This window comes from Rhinolophus sinicus, linkage group LG03 (assembly GCF_036562045.2).
Source record: "Rhinolophus sinicus isolate RSC01 linkage group LG03, ASM3656204v1, whole genome shotgun sequence".
NCBI lineage: Eukaryota > Metazoa > Chordata > Mammalia > Chiroptera > Rhinolophidae > Rhinolophus > Rhinolophus sinicus.
Window position 1 is genome coordinate 96,733,634 of NC_133753.1, and position 20,806 is coordinate 96,754,439.

Here is a 20,806-nt window from a genome sequence, read left to right on the forward strand (position 1 = left end):
TAATATTTGTTGAATTAAGATTGTTGTTGAGCTAAAGATAAGTGATTAAGCAATATGTAAACAAGCCAAATTAATATTGTGTAAGCTTTGTCCTTGAGGAGCACATATCCTTCTTAATTAGGCTTAATCAGAGATGGCTCCCCGGAACAGGTGGCTTTTGGACGAGAAAGGAATAAAAATTCCTACCTAGTGGAATGTAAAGGGCAAATGTAAAAATGTCAACATCTGCGCAGAAGAAAATCTTGTTCTTATGACATGGGTAAATCCTAGTTAAAATTTTCTGTGACAAGGAAGTGTTCTACACTGGGATCTAATAGCTTTCTTCTCTATCTTGGATACTGAGATTCAGCTAGGAATCAGCTGCAGAATCTAACCAGCAATTAAACACTGAACTATATTGCCTCTCTAAAATTGGAAAATAATCTTTTTTTACTATAGAGACTAGGATTCTGACCAAGTTATATATTCATAGGCTTTATTAATTTATCACTTAATTTTTATCTCAAAATGCACTTGAAATAAACTTCAAAAATTATTTTGGTCTAGTTATTTTTGGCTTGCACTTTGACAAGGTATACTAACATACAATGGCCAGCCTGTTTTCTTTGCTCTAAAAGTTTCTTTGTGCACCATTCCTTAAACACGGGCCTCATGTTCTAACTTTACTTAGATGAAACAAGTGTTAATTTCACAAGTGGTTTAATATCTCTTCATAGATTAATAGCTTAGACTACATAAAAATAAGCTGATTGGCAGTATAAATGTGGACTGAGGTATTAGTTGAAAATCTTGTTGGGAGAGTAAAAATGATAAATAAGACGGCTAAAAATATCTTTTCTCCAAGATGCCTTACCAAAGAAAGGAGAGATTAATGACTCCAGATAATGATTTTTAAAGGGAATGTCCACAAATGTCAGTTACATTGAAACAAGGTAAAGGATCTGAATTCAAGTGTGTACCTGGCTTACTTTAGTGTCTTACTCTTGAACTGGTATAAAATCTGTAACTTTTATTCTGGGACTCCATCTATTAATGGTTTATTACAGTGGGTTTGTGTAAATTTGTGATTAATCACAAATAAGAAGTATATGACTTAGCCTATTTTACAGGAAGTGCTTTATAAACTTTTGATTTAACCCTGGTATACACAGTGGGATGATAAATTAATGAATAGTTCACAGAAGTCATATGTGAAAATCAATCTGATTATCTTATTAGCCATGACACACATATTTTTCAAACTTGGAGGTAATGCTAAGCTTCACTTTAGAAGTCATAGTATGTATTTTATAGTTTTAATATAATGAAAAATTTCCAGACTTAGAAAAGATATCTGAATATTAACATTTGCGAGGCAATTTATAGTTTCCAAAGAGCTTTTCTCATTAATTATCTCAGAAAACTGAATAATGATGTGATTATTAAAGGTTAATTAAGCAAATACTTGTGAAGTAATTGGGAGGTAATCTATTTGTAATTTAACAGGTCAATCGGGTATTCAGGAAATATTTTTGCTGGTTAACAACTCTAACCAAAACAAAAGGATATTTAAATTGTTTCCCTAGTGGAAAACAATAAGCGTGTGTTTGCCCTTTCAAGAGGCAATTGTTTTAAAGAACTGGGATGAGGGGTCCTAATTCCACCGTTTTGATGATTTAAGAGGTTTGATGAGGACAAGCTTTGTATTGTGTATTTTGGCACTTCAGAATAAAATATCTTGATGAAAGTGATTACGAGAAGGCACAGAGGGAAGTGGAAGTCAGAGAAATAGCTATTCTTCTTGCGGAAAGCTACACATTTTGGTTACTGACTATACAGTGAATAAAAATCTAACTCAACGTTAACAATCAAAACATGATTCTCCAAGTGCATAACCATACCAAGAAATTCTCTTAAAGTATTTTCCATGGGTGCAGCTCATGAAATTATCAGTATCTTCACCTGCAGTGTAACTATCTACAAGCTGCTTTCTGCTAACTTTGGGTAGCCTGAGCGCTGCCTCACGGTTCCCAAGTGGCTTAAAAATCGCATCCCTCTTGCTCCCGGTTTTCTAGCGAAAGATGTGATTTCCAGGTACGAAAAGGCGAAGTGCCCGGCAAAGGTAGGGGTAAAAGGTTTCAGTTATAGTCAGAGGGTCAGCCCGGGAGTCCTGGGGCTCGCCCGGGCCGCCGCACAAGCTGGAGGAGTGGACACCGGGCACCTTTGTCTGTGCCGGGCTTCCCTGGACCGGGGCCGAGTGACGCGGGTGGGACGCGGGCCCCGCGGTCCGGGCGGGCCCCGGCAGTGTCCGGGGGAAGCGCGCGGGGAGGGCGGCCCGGCCGGGAAGCGGGAGGTCAGCGGCGGCGTGACGGCCCCTTCCCACGGGAGCCGCGCCAGATCGCAGCCAGAGCCGGGCGGGATCGCTATTGTTTTTGGCGAGCACATTAATCCCCGAGCCGACCCTCGCGCACCCAGGTTTCCTCCCGGAGGCCATTCGGTTTCCTCTGAGGCCCTATATAGAGGCCCTGGGCCCGGGCTGCGGAGAGGTGCGCGTCCGGGAGGACAAGTCCGGGCTCGGAGCGCCTCTCGCCCTCAGGTCTCTGCAACCGCAGGAGTCCGCGAGGTGAGCGGGGGCCGCGGGGCTGCGCCGAACGCGCGGACGCGGGGAGCAGGAGGAGGATCCGCTTCTCCGGGGTTTCCCTGACGCCAACAGCAGCTCCGGCGCGCGCCCCGCTCCCGTCCGCGGCTCTGGGGAGAAGGGGGAGGGGAGCGGGCCCGCCGCCGCGGCCAGCCAGGCGGCTGCTGGGATTGGAGCGGGGGCGGGCCTCGCCGGGGTTGAGGGGGTGCGGGTGAGGGAGGCGCGCGTGCGCGTGCGCGGGGGTGCGCGCCCGGGGCCCCCGCCCCCCACCCCCGCGGTCTCCGCCCCCCTCGCGCTGGTGTGTGGAGTCGGAGTCGGAGTCGGCGGCGGGTGGCGGCGCCTGGAACCTGGAGACCGACCCACCGCACCCCCCCTTGGCCCGGAATGTACTGATCCCCCTCTCTACTCTCCTCCTTCTCCGCCCCCCTGCAGGAGGGAGGCGCCCCTGAGTCTCCCCTCCAGCGAGAGGGGCCGCGCGGGCCGGGCCGGGCCGGGCTGGAGCTGCGGCGGCGGCCCCGGAGCCGAGCCTGCAGCGAGGGACCGGCTGAGGCGCGCGGGAGGGAAGGAGGCGACGGCTCCGCGGCGCTGCCGCCGCCGCCGCTCGCGAGCAAGAGATGGCGGCGGAGCGGGGAGCCCGGCGACTCCTCAGCACCTCCTCCTTCTGGCTCTGCTGCCTGCTGCTGCTCGGGCGCCGGGAGCCGGGCGCCGCGGCCGCCAGGAGCGGCTTCCCGCCGCAGTCCCCAGGTGAGCGGCGGCCGCGGGTCGGGGCCCGGCAGGCGCGGGTGGGGGCGGGGGCGCCGCACCGGCACCCACTGCGGTTGCGGTGTTTTTGTTTAGGATCCGGGAGGAAACGTGCAGGAACTTTGCCTGGTCTCGGCTCGCGGAGGAGAAAGGGGGTCGCGCTGGGTGGAGAGTGGAGTGGGAGGGCGGGGGCGCCGCCGGGGGAGGGGCGGCCGCGGGGGCGCGTCGGGGGCTCCCCGGTCTAGTTCTGCGCTTTGTACCCGCAGGCAGGTTCACCCCTCGCCTCCCTCCCCTCCCCCAGGCTCATCCCACTTGTAAGAGTGGGACATTCTTGTGCTCGCACAAGCACCAGTAGAGGCCACTACACACCTCATTAAATAAACAATCGTACGGCCAATTCATTAATTTTCAGGAAAGGAAGGGAGAGGGGGGCTTGAACTCCGCCTTCCTTGGCCAGGGATTTCCCAGCTGAAGTCCCAGGGAAGCGCTGACCGATCTCGAGGGACTCCTCGTGCGGGGATTGTAGCCCCAAGGCAGCGGAAGAGAGGGTGACAGAGGGGCACAATTGCTCCCTCACAACCAGCGGTGTTGACTTAACGAGGAGGGCGCCTTGGAGAAAGACTCCAAGTGATTATATATCTGTTAGTGTTTCCATTATGAAATGCTTCTTTCCTGGGGATTACAACTATATTTACAGCCTGTTAACTGCTCTTAACCTGGGGAATTGTCTAAGCATCGGATTTTAAGTACTTGTACGTTGTTTTTCAAGTGGCAATAATATGTAAATAGGTTTAGCTTCAAAAGCCATTTTCAGGGTCTTAAAAATATCACAGATTATTGAAATCACCAGCATTTCTATTTAAGGGGGGCAATGAACCAAACTCCACCCTTGTCAGTAAGACCTTACAGTGTAGTTGAGGAACAGGACACACTCAGCAGTTGAAGGGCAAATTAGCATGTAATCTGCTTAAATTGTTTGACCAAGGCGGTGTATCATTAAACTTGATAAAACTTTCACCTACTTGCTTGAGATCTGGAAATTTGCATTTGCATGTCATCTGGTCAGACACAGTGGCATCTTCTCATCAGTTAACTATTCCTTGTTTTTCCCTGATTTATATGAAATGTTTAAAATCACACTGCGATGAATTTGGCTGATAAACTTTCTTTTGATTTTCTTGGAGAGTATAATATACCTGCTGTCGTTTTTGCCAATGTTAAGAGCTTTAAACCTACAGTACCAATGGGTGTTATCTAAACAGCTATGTGAACAGTAGTGTTTTAGTACTAAACTTGCACTTGCACAGTCAGCCTAATCGTGGTTTAGAATACACATTTTGGTCCTGAAATGTAGGTAACTGATCCAGCCCTTTGCTCTTCTTGTGGATGGGCAAGAAAAATGTCACTGTCTTGGAAAACAAGTTCTCTCTAGTTTTATATGTAAAATTTTATACGTAGTCCATATTATATATGTTTTAGGTAATTGGAGTTTCTATTTAAAATTTTGTTAGTAATTTTGTAAGGAAATATAATGCTAGTAATTTTACTACTTAGGTTAATAAAAATAATAAGCAGTCTCTTAGGAAGTGGTCGTAGCATCTACTTCACCGTTAATTCAATTGATAGGCTTTTATTGTGCGTGGATGAGGTGCAAGCCATTGCTGAATTGTGCCTTCATGTAGCTTACAGTCTGGTGTGTGGGTGGGGAAAGACAGCCATTCTGCTGCTAATTATGTAATTAAGTAGTTGTGATAAGGCCTGCAAAGGAGAATAGGTTTTGTGAAAGTTTATAGTGCAGGGACCTAACCTAGTCTGAGTGTCAGGGTGTCTCAGAAGGGAGATCTGAGGAGTGAGTTAAGAGCAGAGCTGGGGAGCGCACCCCTGCTAATTAATGGTCGAGTTGGGTCTAGAACACACATCTTCTGCTTCTCTGTCGGAGTGCTTTCCACAAATCATCCTGTCTTATTACAAAATCGAAAGGAGTAACTGCAGTAAGGAGGGGGTTGGTCAGTTCTCTCCTAAGTTGCAGAGACATCAAGGGAATTGAGAACTGAGTAAGGCAACTGGAAAATGCTGTCAGTAAATCAGATGTCATTTGTCAGTAGTTTTAGTATATATATATATATATATATATATATATATATATATATATATATTGCAGAGGGATAGACTCAAATCTTTTTGTAGGGGATGACAGTGAGTAGGTGGTAGGGGAATGGAGATATTTGGTAGTAAAAGGAAAAAAATAGGGTGTGGGACAACAGAATAAATGGAGTGTTTTTTCAAGTTTAGGGTGGATGTATAGCTATGAGGTGGAGGAATAAGAAGGAAGGACTGGTGATGGAAAATGGTCAGCAATGCTGAAGGGTTGGAAATGATTCAGCACGCAATCTGGTTTTAGGAAGGAAGAATAGAAGGAAGGAAGGGAAGGGAAAGAAGGAAGGAAGGAAGGTTACTGAAAGATACGTAGGGACCTAGGGAAAGAGCATCACACAGTAGCCCATGTCTGCTATGAGGTTTTCCCTAATCAGTGAAGGGGTTAAGGAATGGTAACAGGTAGAATTGGGAAGCAGGAATGGAGAAAGTTAGGAAGACAGTGTTGAGAGTTCATTTGAAATCAGTTTGAATTTGAAGGAGACCAGATCAGCTATTTCCACACTTTGTCCAGCAATGTTTGTACCCCAGAAACAGAATTAGTGAAAAGTTTTAATCCGGTGTTGGTTGCTTATGAGTTACATGAAATATGTAGAAATTATTTTTCTTTAACTTTTATCAGAATAACCCAATATCCCATTCATTGGTCAGATTGCAAAAGAGTACGTATTTGACGAATTGTCACAGTGGCATTGAGGCTGGCTAGCCTTGACCTGGACTTCAGAGGTGTACTGCAGCGCTCATGCAGCTGCACTTCTCATTGAAGGGAAGAATTCCCTTGTCAATATCCTGCCTAGATGACTATCTGCATTATCTCCCAAGGTCATCTATTGCTGTTTTGAACAACTTCTGTTAGTAAACTTTGCTGTATGCAGGACATTTCACTGTAGTTTTCACCCTCCACACCCTTCTTGAATTCTTTCTCTTTCCCTTTTGGCATCACCATATCTCCTGATTCATCTCTTACTTCTCTGATCAATTCTTCACATGTTTTTCAGATTTTTCTTTCATTCCCCTCATTAAATTTTGGTATCTAAAGTCCATCTGTACTCTTTGTGTCTTCAGTTGCTGCCTGTGAGCTAATGACTCTCCTAGTCCAGTCTTCACGTGTCACTCAGAAGCGTCACTGAATAGGCTCCTTACCTTACACAAGACTCGTGTGCTCCTCTTCCCTGCTGCTTCCCTCATCCGCTTTCTCTAGATTGTAGTAAATCGGTTCCTGGCCCAGGGTGCTCACGTGGCCTGAATGATTGCATGGCCTTGTGTTCCTGTGTTACTCATAATGGACATCACTGTTATCAGTCAGCCACACTGAGATGTGGACGTCATCCTGGCCACTCCCCTTTCCCTCATTCCCACAGCCAGTAGTTCTGTTTTCATTTTTACCGCCTTGAATCTGAATGTCTTTTCATCATCATGCCCACCTTGACTAACAATATTGGCTCTGTAATTAATCTCTTTATCTACAGTGTTACCCTCTGGAAGTCTGTCCTGCTGGAATGAGCTTTCTATATGTTTTTCTGACCATGCCACTCCTACTTAAAATCTCTGATTAGTGCTCCATAGCTTGAGGGTCAGAGTCTAAACTTCTTGACATGGAGATCGTGAGGCCCTGTGTGTTCTTTAGCACTGGCGCCCCCCCCCCCCCGATTTAAAGCATCACGTCTAGGCACCTCTAGTATGTACCTGGTGTCCACCACTCCCGATGAACTGCAGAGCTTCATGTCTGCACGCCTTCAACATGCTGCTCTTTCTTCCCATTAAAGGCCACTCCCCACCTTGTCCACTTCCGAAACTCTACTCATCTATTCAGTGATTTTTTCTCTACTAGCCCCTCCCCCAAAGAGAGTTACCGTCATCATTGTGCGCCCATAGCTTTCTCGGTACTTTTCATCTTGTTACTTTCTTGACCCGCTGCTGGCATGAACCGCTGGAGGACTGGGGCGTCTCTCACTCACCGTAGTATGCCTGCCTGGTGGAGCTCACGCATCTGGCATGGAGTTGATAACCAGTTAATGTTTGTTGAACAAATGTTGAATTGCCTTTGTTTTTTAACTGCTTGGGCCATACAGCACATCTTATTTATACGGTGGCCCTTCTAATGAGTATGTGTCACTCTCCGCTCCTTTCTAAATTAGGCATCCTTAATTCCTTCAGCCACTCTTCACATTACTTAGTTTTATGACTTATTTGAGTTGGGTTATCCTACTCGGGATATGCTGCAATTTTAGTGTTTATTAGTTTTGTCACCTTCGGAAAGATCCGTGGTCTAAGTTGTCTGTAAACAGGGACTGATGCCCTGCTCTGCCTGCCTAACAGGATGAGATACAAGAGACTTCAAGATTTCCCGGATGAATGCTCAAAGGAGAGAGGAAATGTGATTGTTCCTAGTAAACCGTGTGAAAATTAATAATGTGATGTGGCATAGTGAAAAAAGACTTATGATACGGAGGCAGAGCGTTTGGGATGTGACGTATGGTCCTCCACCTTCCCATGTATAATATCTGTTGGAGGCTGTAGGCGGGCAAGAATAATACCTTGCTTACCTGAGTTGTCAGAAGAATGAAATGTAAAATTGCTTATAAACTGAAAAGTACAGTATCTGTGTAGAATGATTTCAGTGTTTCTTTACAAACTTAAAAATATAATTCCATTAATTTTTTTTAAAGTGTATATATATTTTTTCTGTTGGCTTAATTGATCATTGTTGGTTTCTTCTTTATGAGTTTTCTCTATGCTAATAAAAATATTGGGGTAACAATCTCATTATGTGGAGGCTTTAATAGTTTTTATTCCTAAACACATTGGTAGGGGTTTTGCATCAACAGTAGGAGAGCCGTCAAGGGAAATGACTATAGGTGACGATCACATTGATCAGAGAGCTGAATGAGGTGAGAAAAGGTCTTGTGTTTATGATTTCAGAGACTTGACTTTGTCATAGAACACAAGCCAGTGAAAGATGATACTAAAATATAACCCAAATTTTGCATTCATTTAGAATGAAAAGAGTTTTTTGGTCAAAAACTTTGGAAACAGAGACCAAAGATCTTCGTTTGGACCCACTGGTATAATTTTGGTATATTTCTTTCCAATCACAATCAATACGGCACATCAATTTTGCATTGTAATCACGGTGTATGTACAACTTTATATATACCTCATGCCATTTTCTTTGTTGCCACATTATCTTTAAATCATTTTATTTTTAAAAATTTATTTTAAAATATTCAAATATTTATTTGAAGTAAAACAATGTACAAAGTATGTAAAGTTTGATCACTTCTGCCAACAAATTAATTTTTTTACCCATAAATAACTACTTTAAGTACTTTTTCCTCTGTTATTTACATATGTATGTATAGTTCTATTTTTTTACACATAAGCAGGATCGTACTACCTATTGTTTTTTAACTTAACAATATGTTGAAGGTCTTTCCATGCAAGTATATTATAGATTTTCCTATAACCATTATCTAAAATGTCTGTATAATATTCCAGTGAATTAATATTAATAGTTGCCAATAAAGTAGTGTTTATCGAACGCTCAGTGAGCTCCAGGCTTGGTGCCAAGCTCTTTTACATGCATTCAGTCCCTTCTACAACCCAGTGAGGAAGATGGTAATACCCTCCCATTCTACAGATGAGGTAACTGATCTCAAATATTAAGTGATTTGCCAAAGGTCTCAGAGCTCTCATATGGAAAAGCTGGCATTCGGATCCAGATCTTTCCTGGTCCACAGCCTGTGCTCATTACTACACCGTGTACTGCTACTAAGTATTCTCCCGTTGTGGGCATTGAACTTGTTTTCAGTATTTTGCTGTAATAAAGAATATTGTCATGAACATCTTCCTGCATATGGTCTTTTCTTTCTATATTTTGGATTCCCACATGGGGGATTATTAGTGAAAAGATAATTTTTGTGTGTATGTGGGAGTTCACTTATTGTAGAAGAGTAATGATATTAAGAATAATGCTATTGATTAGTACTTTTACAACTTTTTCAAGATATTTTCACTTTTCATTGTGGATTTTGAGAACTTAAGGCCATTATTTTAAATGCAAGTCTCATAGTTTTTCTGTTCTGTTATGGAAAGGGTTAATTAATTACCCAATTAATAGACAATCTCGAAGTTCCCTTATACCTCTGAGTTCTGTAAAAACGAGTGGTGGATTTATCTCAGCTAAATGACCTCTTTCAGTTCTTGTTTTTGAACACTGATCTGTTCTTGGATGCAAGAATTACCTTTTGTCGTTCTCTAAAATTTCAAGTTATTGTACTGTATTGTTCAAGTTACTGTATTGCATTTTTTCTGATGTCAGGTATAAGTCAGATATTGGGAAAATCTTTTAGGTTGCTTGTAAATGATTCTTCAATATATGTAAAAATAGCTTTAGTGCTGATTTCAAGAAATAAAGTTTCAGCGTTAAGCAATTGTGAGGTATTTTAAGTTGCAGTATTACTTGAAATATAAGTTACTTATTCTTAGGCTTGCAAGGAATGTAAAGTAAACTGACCAAGTTTCAGATCTGGCTGGAATGAGTAGGTTTTGATTCCCCTTTGACTTCCTTATGTAAAGAAAGGAAAGAGATAGTGGTTATATAGGTTTTATTTTACTGAAATCAGTAGTTGGATTCTTGTTAAAGAGTTAGCAGTTGGGCAGTTTGAAATTCAGATTGTCTTTATTTTTCCTTTTTTTAAAAAAACATGAGAAATAACCTTCTTTAAAGTTGTTTTATAGTGAGAGTTTTAAATTTTAATTTTCCAGTCAGTTGGACAGTTGTTCTGTAGCCACAATAAAAAATTTAGGTCATTTTGGCTAGTTGCAAACATGTTGTCTTTGAGGGCTAATTACTCACTTAGTATCTCTGTGGACATACTAAGATGGGTTGCATATATTTTCTATCCTTAGGAGGCTTGGTGTAATAGCAGAGATAAGACATAGCCACAGATAGTAGATAACTTGATTGAGCTGGACAAAGTGTCATTATTGCTGTAGGTGGGAAAACAAACTCTGGAATCATTGTGTTACTGATCATCAAGAAAGTGCTGCTTTCTTTCATAACTTCGGTTCTGTATTTTTAGAGTAGTCCTTACTTAGTTTTACCAAGTCAGTAGACTAGAATTCTCAGAGGGCGTTATTTTTCATTTCCTCCAAGTGAAATGATTTCTGGAATGTTCGACTACATGGGCACGCTAACAGTTGGAGCCACCTGGGGGTGCAGTTACTTCTGTGTCTTCAGGAAATGCACAGATTGGTTGTACTGGTTATCAGAATTTAGTATTGGTCAGTAATAGCCAGTAAAGCTTACTGAGGAGCCCTGAGCAGAGTGAGTTTTTTAAATGGAAACTGAATACAGAGTATTTACTTTTCAGCTGTAGAGTGAGTAAAAATATTAACTAAGATAGGTCTTTATACACAAGGTCTATTTAGGGTAACATAATTTACAAATTCAGATAGAATAACAAATTATAATTTTTATCACTTTTTATTCATAGCATAACTTTGGATGTAACAACTAAAATTTGAGGATCTTTTTGGTTAATTTTGAAGCTTTTGAAGTGTGAGGTGGGGTTATTCGTTGTTTTAAATTTGCATAGTGTTGCACACATATCCAAGGGGTTGTGTGGGCACTTCTGAAGGCGATAACCCTTTAGTAATAGCACCTCAGCTACATAGAACTCACCATTATGCACCCTCACCTCTGGGTGTAACTGAAAACTAGGAAATTAAGACAAATAGTTTTCAAAGTCTGTGCATCAATGTAAATAAATTTCTCCCTCATGCTGTAATAGAGTTGCTGTCTGGGAGATGGATCTTCCCTCAGAAGTCTCTGGAGCCTCACCTCAGATTAGTTTGGGTCCAGGCTGATACCTGAGGTGGGAGAAAGGGAAATGTGACTGGGAAGGGAGGTGAGCTGTGATTCCTTCTCTGCTGGTCCCTGCACCTCTAGCCATGAAATTATTTTTATTAGCAGCATCTCTAACCCTGATGTGGATGTGAATTTTTAATTTTTAGGTAAAGTGAATTGTTGGTTTGACTTTTTTAAAAAATTAGAAGCATTATAAAATTTCACACAATATACAAAATAAAAAGTGTGATCATACACTCCACCCCTCTCCCTAGAGATTATCAGTTTTAACAGCTATGGACTTTGTTTTATATATACAATTAAATATTTTATATATATATCTCTGTATATATCTATATACAGAGATATATATATCTATATCACAACCAACAAGTTGGGTTGTGCTGTGCATAGTTTCCCAGCTGTTTTAGGACGCCTTTCCATGTGAGTACAAATAAACTTATCACAGCTCTTTTGATAACCATATGGCATTTTATACATGTATCATAATTTATTTAACCAATTTCCTTTTGATGATCCCAAATTTTTAATTGCAAACATATGCAATGAACCCACTTTTACAAGTGTGTTTGTGTGCATATTTAGATATACTATAGAAAAGTTTGTAAATGTGGAATTGTAGGGTAACAGAGCATGTGTGTTGAAATTTTTGATAGATATTTCCAAATTGTTCCTCAAAAAGCTGATTTACTCTTGTCAACAGCAAGGAGAGTGCCTGTTTCCCCACACCTTTGCCAACGTACTAGTTATTTTCAGACTTGTAGTCTTTGCCAGTTTGATAGGTGAAAAAGTATCTCTTTAAATTTTGTCTTAAAATTATTAGTGGAGTTGAACATCTTTACAGATTTTTTATTGATGGTTTATGTTGTTTCTGAGAATTGTTTATTCATGTCTTTTGTTAATATTGCTACATCTTTTCTTGAATTAATGGTTCATTAATATAAACAATAGATAAGTAAGAACAGGAACAATTTAAAACTTTCCAACTGCCGGACTTTCATGACTTCTTACAGCTTTTGGCTTAATGAGAAGCGAGCTGAGTAATTGAGTCAGTCTGCTGCTCTGATTTCTGCCAACCACTGCTTATGTTCACTTGGTATGGATGCATAAACTTTCAAACTCTTCTCTTTTGAAAGGAAAAAGGTTAAATATTTTATTCATTGATTTGAGTGAGAAATAGGAATTGAAACAGGCTATTACCTCTTTTATGACAGGATGAGCAGTTTTGGTTTAGAATAAGTTCTTTAATCAAATACTTGAATGCTAGTTTGGCTCAAGGTACTGAGGTGGTTTAAAATGGGAAATGGATGAAGAGTACAGCAGGAAAGACAAGTTTGAGGGGCAAGATATGGTGTTCATTTTGGATGCCTTGAGCCTGAGATGCCCCCAGAACAGCTCTGTAAAGGTCTTACAGACTTAGGGTTCAGGTAAGAGGTCTGTCCAGACTTTGGCTAGAAATGGAGGTTCAGGAATTATCTGATAGAGGCGATAATTCAAGCCACAAGACTAGATCATATTCCGAAGACGGAAAAATAAAACCTAGGACAAAGACTTGAACACACACCCGTATTTGGGTGTCCAAAGGAAGGAAATATTACTCTGTCTGCAGAAGAAGATAGAGAAATGCCTAGGATCAGAGCTGGGTAAAACGATAAAATGCATTCGCCTGTGGATATCTTATTCAGAAACATCTGTATGAATAAGTGAGATAGCGCTCGAGTACTGTTGGTTCTTTCCCTACATACAGGGTGTGGCAGTGGGTTAGGGTGCTAGGCAGGGAGAGGGGGCCTTGGAAAGACAATTCTGAACAATTCTTCACTTTAAGTAACATATAATTTATCCCCCTCCCCCACTGGGCTAAAGTAAACAATGAATGAGGTAATGTATGTCCTTGCTTAGAACAGAGCCTGCTTTATCTTGATCACTCATTAAATGTAAATTGTTGTTGTTTTTAATTACTATTATAAACTAGATGGAGAAGCTAGCTAAAAATAGGTAATGCTTATATAATTTGGTTTATATTTTTATCTGATGGCGGTTTATAATTAGATTGTTAAATGAGTGAGCTTATGCTGAGAAGGACAAGGATTTGTTTAGTTTGGAGTATTTTATTAGGTTTCTTAGAGGAGGTAGAATTTGAGCTGGTTTTGCAGGCATGAGTAGGCGTTTTAGATGGGCAGGTTTTTTTGGCAAGGAGGGTAAAGGGAAGAGCATGGTTCATTTTTTTATTCTGAAGTTTATCATTTGTTTTGAAATGGAGAGGTGATTATTCATGATGGAATCGTAAGTGAGATAATCTTTTAAAAATTGTGATGCTAGAAAAGATGCTGGAGATAGGGCTGATTCCAATTTTTAATGCTGAAAATTAACCTTATTGTTACAAATTTCCTTCTTCAGACTTCATTTATTTCCTATTAGATGTTGGGGGCATCTTTCATGAACTGTTTGTTTTTCTGGAGTTTATTCAAAGACACAGAGATAAGCTTCAGGATACTGATATTGGGAAGTTCTGAAGAGTTAATTTTTGCAACTTTATAAAGAAATGCTTGTTTTTAAAATAATATGTGAGAGCTTTGTGGAAGAGTGAACTTCCTTCTTCAGAGTAGCCATAGTTAAGTAGAAATTTTGCAATTTCAGAATCAGCCTTGTTTGTCAGTCATTACAATTTGTGGGTAAGAAATAACAGATCACATTCTAGTACTAACGTGGTAGGTGGTTCCACTTTGCTCACAATTAAGTTTTAAAATTTGCCTCTGAATATGTATAATAGCCTGACCTTGATATAGAATTCCTGTGTCATAATCTTATTTTTTCAGAACCGACTGGACAGTTCTCCCCCCATTTAATGTTGTACATAATGTTAATGTTTGCTAAGTACCCTCTTCTTTTTTGTTTTTTAATCTATAGGTAGAATTGTGTGTGTGTGTGTGTGTGTGTACACTTTGAGACTTAGAAATTTCACCAGGATTTGACTAGGTGGGAGTTTATTCATTGATTTTGTTTAAAGCTGGTGCAGTGGAGTTGTGTTTTAGTCGGGCATTAGATTTAAATTCAGCAAGTAATGTGAACACGACATAACTGTCATATTATTCCCCTTTTAACACCCTCAGGAAGCCCATATTGGGAGCCAATAGTTCATCTCTCAGTAAGTTGGACATAGATAGTTTTTCTTCTTAGTGTTGGAATACATTTTTATTTTGTTGAGTACCAAATGAAGAGGAAGGCTTGAATTTATGTTGCTCAAAAACATTTCTTTTTTTTTAAACTGTAGAATTGTACTGCGATGAGCTGCTCACACTGGAGCTGGGCTCACCTGGGAGAACAAGTTCCTGTCTCCTTTTGCGTTGCATCCTGAATGGTTGTCCTATTTCAGTTATTTCGTACTGTCAGATATGGTTGAATTCTTTTAACTTAAAATGTGTGTATGATGTGACTTCTTTATTTAGTGAGTCTTTTTGCTTCCAACTCACTCATCTATTTTAGGACAGGAAAATTTTCTTCTTTTATTACTTTATTACCATACTTTATTTTCTCTTTCGGGAATTCCAGAGATAACTACATTTGCTGTCTTGTTTCTTTCCTCTATGACGCTTGATTTCTCCTTTTTTTGTATATCCGTTTTTGCCTTATATATTTTGAGACTATATATTAGATGCATACAGATATATAATTGTTCTCTTCCTGGTGAATGGACTCTTTTATCATTATCTCTAGTAATGGAATATTCACCTTACAGTCTACTTTTTCTGATATTAATGTAGCAATATCAGCTATCTTTGGTTGGTGGTTAAGCATTTCCATCCTTTTATTTTCAGCCTTTTTGTAGTCATATATATGTTGTGTATCTAGCGTATTGTTAGGTTTTCTTTTTTATTTAATCTGAAAATTTTTGTCTTTTTCCTAGAGCATTGAGTCTGTTTACATTTAAAGTAATCGCTGACGAGTATATGGCTTTAAACCTTTCATTTTATTGTTTATTTCTGTTTTCTCTGCCTATTCTGTGTTTCCCTTTCTCTCTTTTCTTGCCTTTTTATTATTTTCAGTTATGCAGGTTTTCCCCTCTTTTAGCTTACCAGTTATATATTCTTTTACTGTTCATTTAGTGGTTCCTAAATGCATCTTTGACTTACTACTTTTACTGTTGATTGGACAACGCAAGACCTTTAGAACACCTTAAGTCCACTTGTCCGTCCTTTCCAATTTTTATGTTACCGTTATGTGTTTTAGTTCTCTTTATATTTGAGATGCACAAGACATTATTTTGCAAGTCATCATTCATGTAGATTTACCCATGTATTTACTGTCTCAGTTGCTCTTCACTTCTTTCTGCATCTTTTATCTGGGCTCATTTCCTTCTGCCTGGAGAATATCCTCTAGTACTTAGTTAGGTCTGCTGGAGAGCGTTCACTCAGCTTTTGTCTGTCTGAAAACATCTTTATTTCACCTTCAATTTTGATTATTTTTTGGCTGAGTGTAGAATTCTAGGTATACAGTTTTTTTCTTTCAGCCCTTTAAGTGCATCATTCCACTGTCCACCGAACTCCATCATTTCTGATGAGAAGTCAGTTGTAAATCTTTAGTTGTCCCCCCCCCCTTTTGTCAAGAATGTGCTTCCCTCCCTCCTTCCTCCTTTGCCCACTTTTCAGATTTGTTCTTTTATCTTTTTCAGAAATCTGGCTTCATGTGCCTAGCTGTGATTCTCTTTGTATTTATCCTGCTTTTTGAGTTTCTTGTATCTGTGGGATGATTCCTTTCATTAACTTTGGAATGCTCCTGGCCATTATCTCTTCCAATAATTTCTTCTTCCCCATTGAAGTTTGGTTCACTTAGCTTTCCTGGATGCTCATCACTCTGCTGGGTTTAGGAAAACGATGTTGTTGGGAGCTTATCTGCCCTCTATTGGTTGTTAGGGTAAGAGGAGCAATCGCTTGTGACTTGCTACATTCTAACCAGAGGTAGCACTCCATTTATTGATTTTTAATTTCATTTATTGTATTTTTCAGTTCTAGAATTTTCATTTTTTATAGTTTCTAGGTCGCTGCTGAAAGTTTGCATCTTGCATCTTTATTCTTTTAACCCATTCTATCATATGTGTTTCCACGAGGGTTTGCTTTTATGTCTGTTATTTCTCCTGACTTTGGGGTTGTCGTGTCTTTTTATGTGCTTGTTTATTTGTGATTGAACACCAGGTATTGTGTATGAAAAATTACGGAGATAATCTGAATTAATACTATCTTCTCCCAGAAAGGATTTACCTTTGCTTCTCTTCTCGTATGTCGTTACTCAAGAGGCACTAACAATGTCAGATGAATTTATTCAGGGATTGGATGATTTAAAATTGAATATATTTTGGATTTACCTTTACTTCATGGGTATTGCCCGTTGAGGTCCTAATCCACAGCTTACGAGGTTTACCCTCATCCTTGGCAGGCCCTCACTCTAGTTTTTGTCCCTTCAGGGCTTGAGTCTGTCAGAGCTGTGCTCATCTTCTCAGCCTCTTCAGCAGTTGTGGCCTTTATAACCTGCAGATACCTGTAGGCAAGCAGCAGCTCCAAATACCACACTGGTCTGTGGATTTTCTCATTTTATGGATCTTGGTCCCTTAATGCCTAAAGTTGCCTTCATACAGATATTTTGTACTTTGTCTAGTTTCTTTAGTTCTTGCAGTGGAAGAGCTGGTCTGAACCACTTTGTCATTCCCGGAAGCTGAGCTCTCACAGTGCCCCTTTCATCTTTTCTCTTTTCTGCGTTCCAGGAGAAATTTTCAAACTTGTGTGGTTTTTCTTCATGTGCAGTCTGCAATTTATTGCCCCTGTTGTATTTCTTTGAAAAATTATTCAGTTGTTTTGTGGCTGAAAGCAATCTTTCCTGATTTCAGATTATTCTCTTTTCATATACATGGTATTCTCTGAAGTATTTTCAGGATTTCTACAGTTGAGCTATCTGCCGTTGGGAATTCGTTAGATATTTTAAAGTTGTTCTCTCTGCTGGAGTAAATTTTCCAAGGGAAAATTTTTGCTTCAGTTGATAGTACAATCACTCCTTTAGCTTCAGGGTCTTTTAAGTGTCTACTGGGGCGGTAATTGTGGGGATGGTGGTGTCTGTGTGCTCAGTATTGTTGGTTGCGAAAGATTCTTTTTGAACTTATGTAGGTTGCTGTTATGTTTCAGGTCAAGATGAACGAGAAAATTTTATTGCAGTAACTTTATTTTGCTCGATCATTGATTTGGTAGTTTGTAGGGAAAAGGGGCAAGGTATAGTCAGACTGCTATGAAACAGGAAAGTTTGCTGCTAAAGCATTTTATTTCAGTGCTGAAATTAAAAAATTCACCATTCAAATGCTGGCAGTTGGTTGTGGAGCTAGAGTAGCAGCCTCTGCTCTTTCCACCCCATGTCTCTCAACTTAGCACATTATCTGCGATGTGAATGCTTCCACCAGACGTTTTGCCAGTCTTTTTCCTGGAAGCTCCGGAGGTCCACATACCTTTGGCATTCCTCTGTGGTTCTCAGCAGCCACACATTGTTTTCTCCAGGTGGGTTTTTTTTTTTTTTTAATGTATTCTTTTGGTTGTTCCAGTGGATATTGGTGTAGAATATCGGGTGGGCATTAGTTAAATTTATGAGCTAACTTTTGCCATCTTGAACTGATAATCTACACTGTGTATGTTTTCTCTTCTTCAGTTGGTTTAGTTTGGTGTCTGATTCAATTAAAGAAGAATAGTTTTATTGTTTTATTTTTACTTTAATGTACATATAGATTATAATTAAGCTATTATAATTATAAACTATTAGAAGGACTCTAGTAGGCTAATTAACTCTTGCCTGATAGGATCCCTTTGATAGAATGAGGGGTTTTTTTGTTTTTGTTTTTTTCGTTCAACAGACATTTTCGTGAATGCTGACTGTGTTTTCCAGGCTCTGCTAAGTTTGGGAATTACAGACATGGGCAAGTCTCTTAATCTTATGTACCTATTCTTGAGGCAGAGATACCTTTCTCTGAGGCTGAGGAACTTTTCTTTGGGAGAACGAAAGCACCAGTGTTCATTTAAAACTTTGTTTTTTTAACCCATTAATTACATTGTTGAATATAAATGAATATTTATAAAGATGTTGATAGTAGTTTCTATGTATGCAGAAAATGTTCCAGTTAAAATCTTATTTATAATTTTGGTTGTATTTTTTTTTTTAATGTAGTAAATTTCAGTTTATTCTCTGACCAGGTGACCGTATCAGATAATAAAGGTTTATGTTACATATGTGATTGAATTTACTCCTATGTTACACACATACATACGTATAGAAAGTAGGATGGCATGGTTTTGTTTTTTCTTTTTTAAAAATAAGGAATTCAGAGTTTGGTTAGGTAGGTAGGGCATGAAACAGATATGTGGGAGTGTTATATATTCATTATGCAACTTTTTACTTAAGGGAAGAAGAGTTAGGAACTTGCTTCAGCCTTAAATCTAGAGTTTGCCAGTCTGGAAATCATGCTTTGGAAATGGTTTGACAGATTGGATATAGTAGAAGGAATTAGAAAAAGCAGGCAACTGGGGCCAAAGGGTGGATTGGAAAAGAAAATGTCTAGATTCATTTTGCTGTTTTGGGAAGAACAAGAGTATTTCTGTTACAGACATAAAATACACTGTAAGGAGAGTCAGCTGTCTTCATTTTACATTCAACAAGAATAGTACAATTTAGGGAAAGCTATTAAATTGAGTCTTCCTGACTAGGGCTTTGTAATGATAGAAGTTAATTTTCTTCATCTATTGTTCATCTTAGGTTAAGTACATTATTTATGTGATGTTATAAACTTGGTGTGACAAAGGACACCTTCTGCCAGGTTTCCAGTTTGTAATGCAGTGGCCTTCACTCTTGTTCACGTGTCAGAGCATCTGGAAGTTGGGCTGTGCTTTGTGGGATATTGTGAATTAGTCATACCTTTAATTACGTTAAACAAATGAAGTGTAATTTCAGACGCCGTGCATATGACTTCTCTGAATGCAATTCAACTCAGTAGTTCAAATCAAGAAATATTTAATGAGCATTTGTTTTGTACTGTAACACAGGATCATTTCATGATGAAAAGGAATCGTGGAAGAGGGAGAAGAACATAGAAGTGACTCTTTTCAAACATCAGTGGTTTATAGTATAGATTAAGATGAGTTGGAGCTCCTCACAGGCCAGTTGCTTTAGCCAATGGCAGCCTAAGGGATTCGTAAAGTGTAGTCAGTGCTGTCAGGTCATCGTCATATAGCGAGAGATTAAAATCTGAAGGTTCGGGGCCCTGGGAATCTGCATTTTAAGAAACATCTGAGAGGTTTCTTATTCACAAAATTTAAGAAATACTTTCTAAATGTTAAGTGGAAAAAACTCAGAATATTGCTTCTGAATTTAAAAGGAATCATGTTTTAGAATGAACTTCCCCTCCAAGGGAAAACAGAATGCATACGACTGGGTAGCTGCTATTTATTTACTTGTGTGTAAGAAATGTCTTTTTCTAGCTATGAACATTTAGAATATTGAAAAGAATTGCCATTTCTCTGAAAGCCTTTTATTTTACTTGTTTTTCCATGGAAATTGTCATATTATATCTAATGGCTTTTAGTGGTTTTTCAACTATGAAATGTCATTAGAATTTGGGCTATATTCCATTAATGTAAGATCTGGAAGATTCAAAATTATAATACATTTTTAAAAGTTTTAGTTTTGCTTTATTCATTGCTTCAACTTCTGGAAGCAGGAACATAAATAAAAAGTTAAACTAAAAGTACTAGGTATATAAACTTTTTAAAAAATTCTTTCTCCAAAACAGTGAATTTCAGACTAATTCCTTCTGTAAACCTTTATGGAGTACATGCCAAGCTCTTTGTTAGGCCCATGAGGATGATTAAAACTTACACACTGTCCTAGTAAAGTTCACACTCTAGTGGGAATGAGATAGCTAAGGAATATATATAAACAAGTGGTTTGTGCTTTGCCAGCTTTAAAGAATTGGAAACCTCAGTAAAAGGCAATTAAATAACCTTACCGTTATAATACGTGCCAGGAACAAAGAGAATGCGTGTGTGTGTGGAGGGGGTGGCGATGGTGCTAGCTCGCAGCTAGGCTCTCGAGGGAGTCCAGGACGTCTGCATGGTGACTTGGGTGAGGGCAGTGGAGAGTTCATGGAGTGGACAGGTAATTAGGTGATAAAGTAGAATTTGGTGATGGGTTGGATATTGAGGTGAGACACTGTCCAGGATGATTCCTTTGGATCGTTAGCATTTGTATAGTAGGAAACTTTTTTGGGGCAAGAAATAAGTTTCGGGGGGCAAGAAGAGCATGAATTTTATTTTGGACATAATAAATTTAATATACCTTTGAGTTATTCAGGGGGCACTTGGTTACAGTCTGGAGTGTAGTGGGAGATACGGACTGGAGAT

General features: G+C 39.7%; 1 protein-coding gene across 10 annotated transcripts in view; it reads left to right on the top strand.

Annotated features, from left to right (window-relative positions):
• The first annotated feature begins 2,849 nt into the window (after positions 1-2,849).
• The window catches only part of NEO1 (neogenin 1), a 209,164-nt gene continuing 191,207 nt past the window's right edge, over positions 2,850-20,806 (top strand). For 5 of the 10 annotated variants that reach the window (XM_074328250.1, XM_074328257.1, XM_074328251.1 and 2 more), the window contains exon 1: positions 3,087-3,361. In XM_074328250.1, coding sequence (XP_074184351.1) covers positions 3,232-3,361 — 130 coding nt within the window. In that variant the 5' untranslated portion in view covers positions 3,087-3,231. Of the gene's footprint in view, positions 3,362-20,806 lie in introns of all 10 variants that reach the window. The other 5 variants (XM_074328259.1, XM_074328253.1, XM_074328255.1 and 2 more) reach the window with 5 other exon arrangements.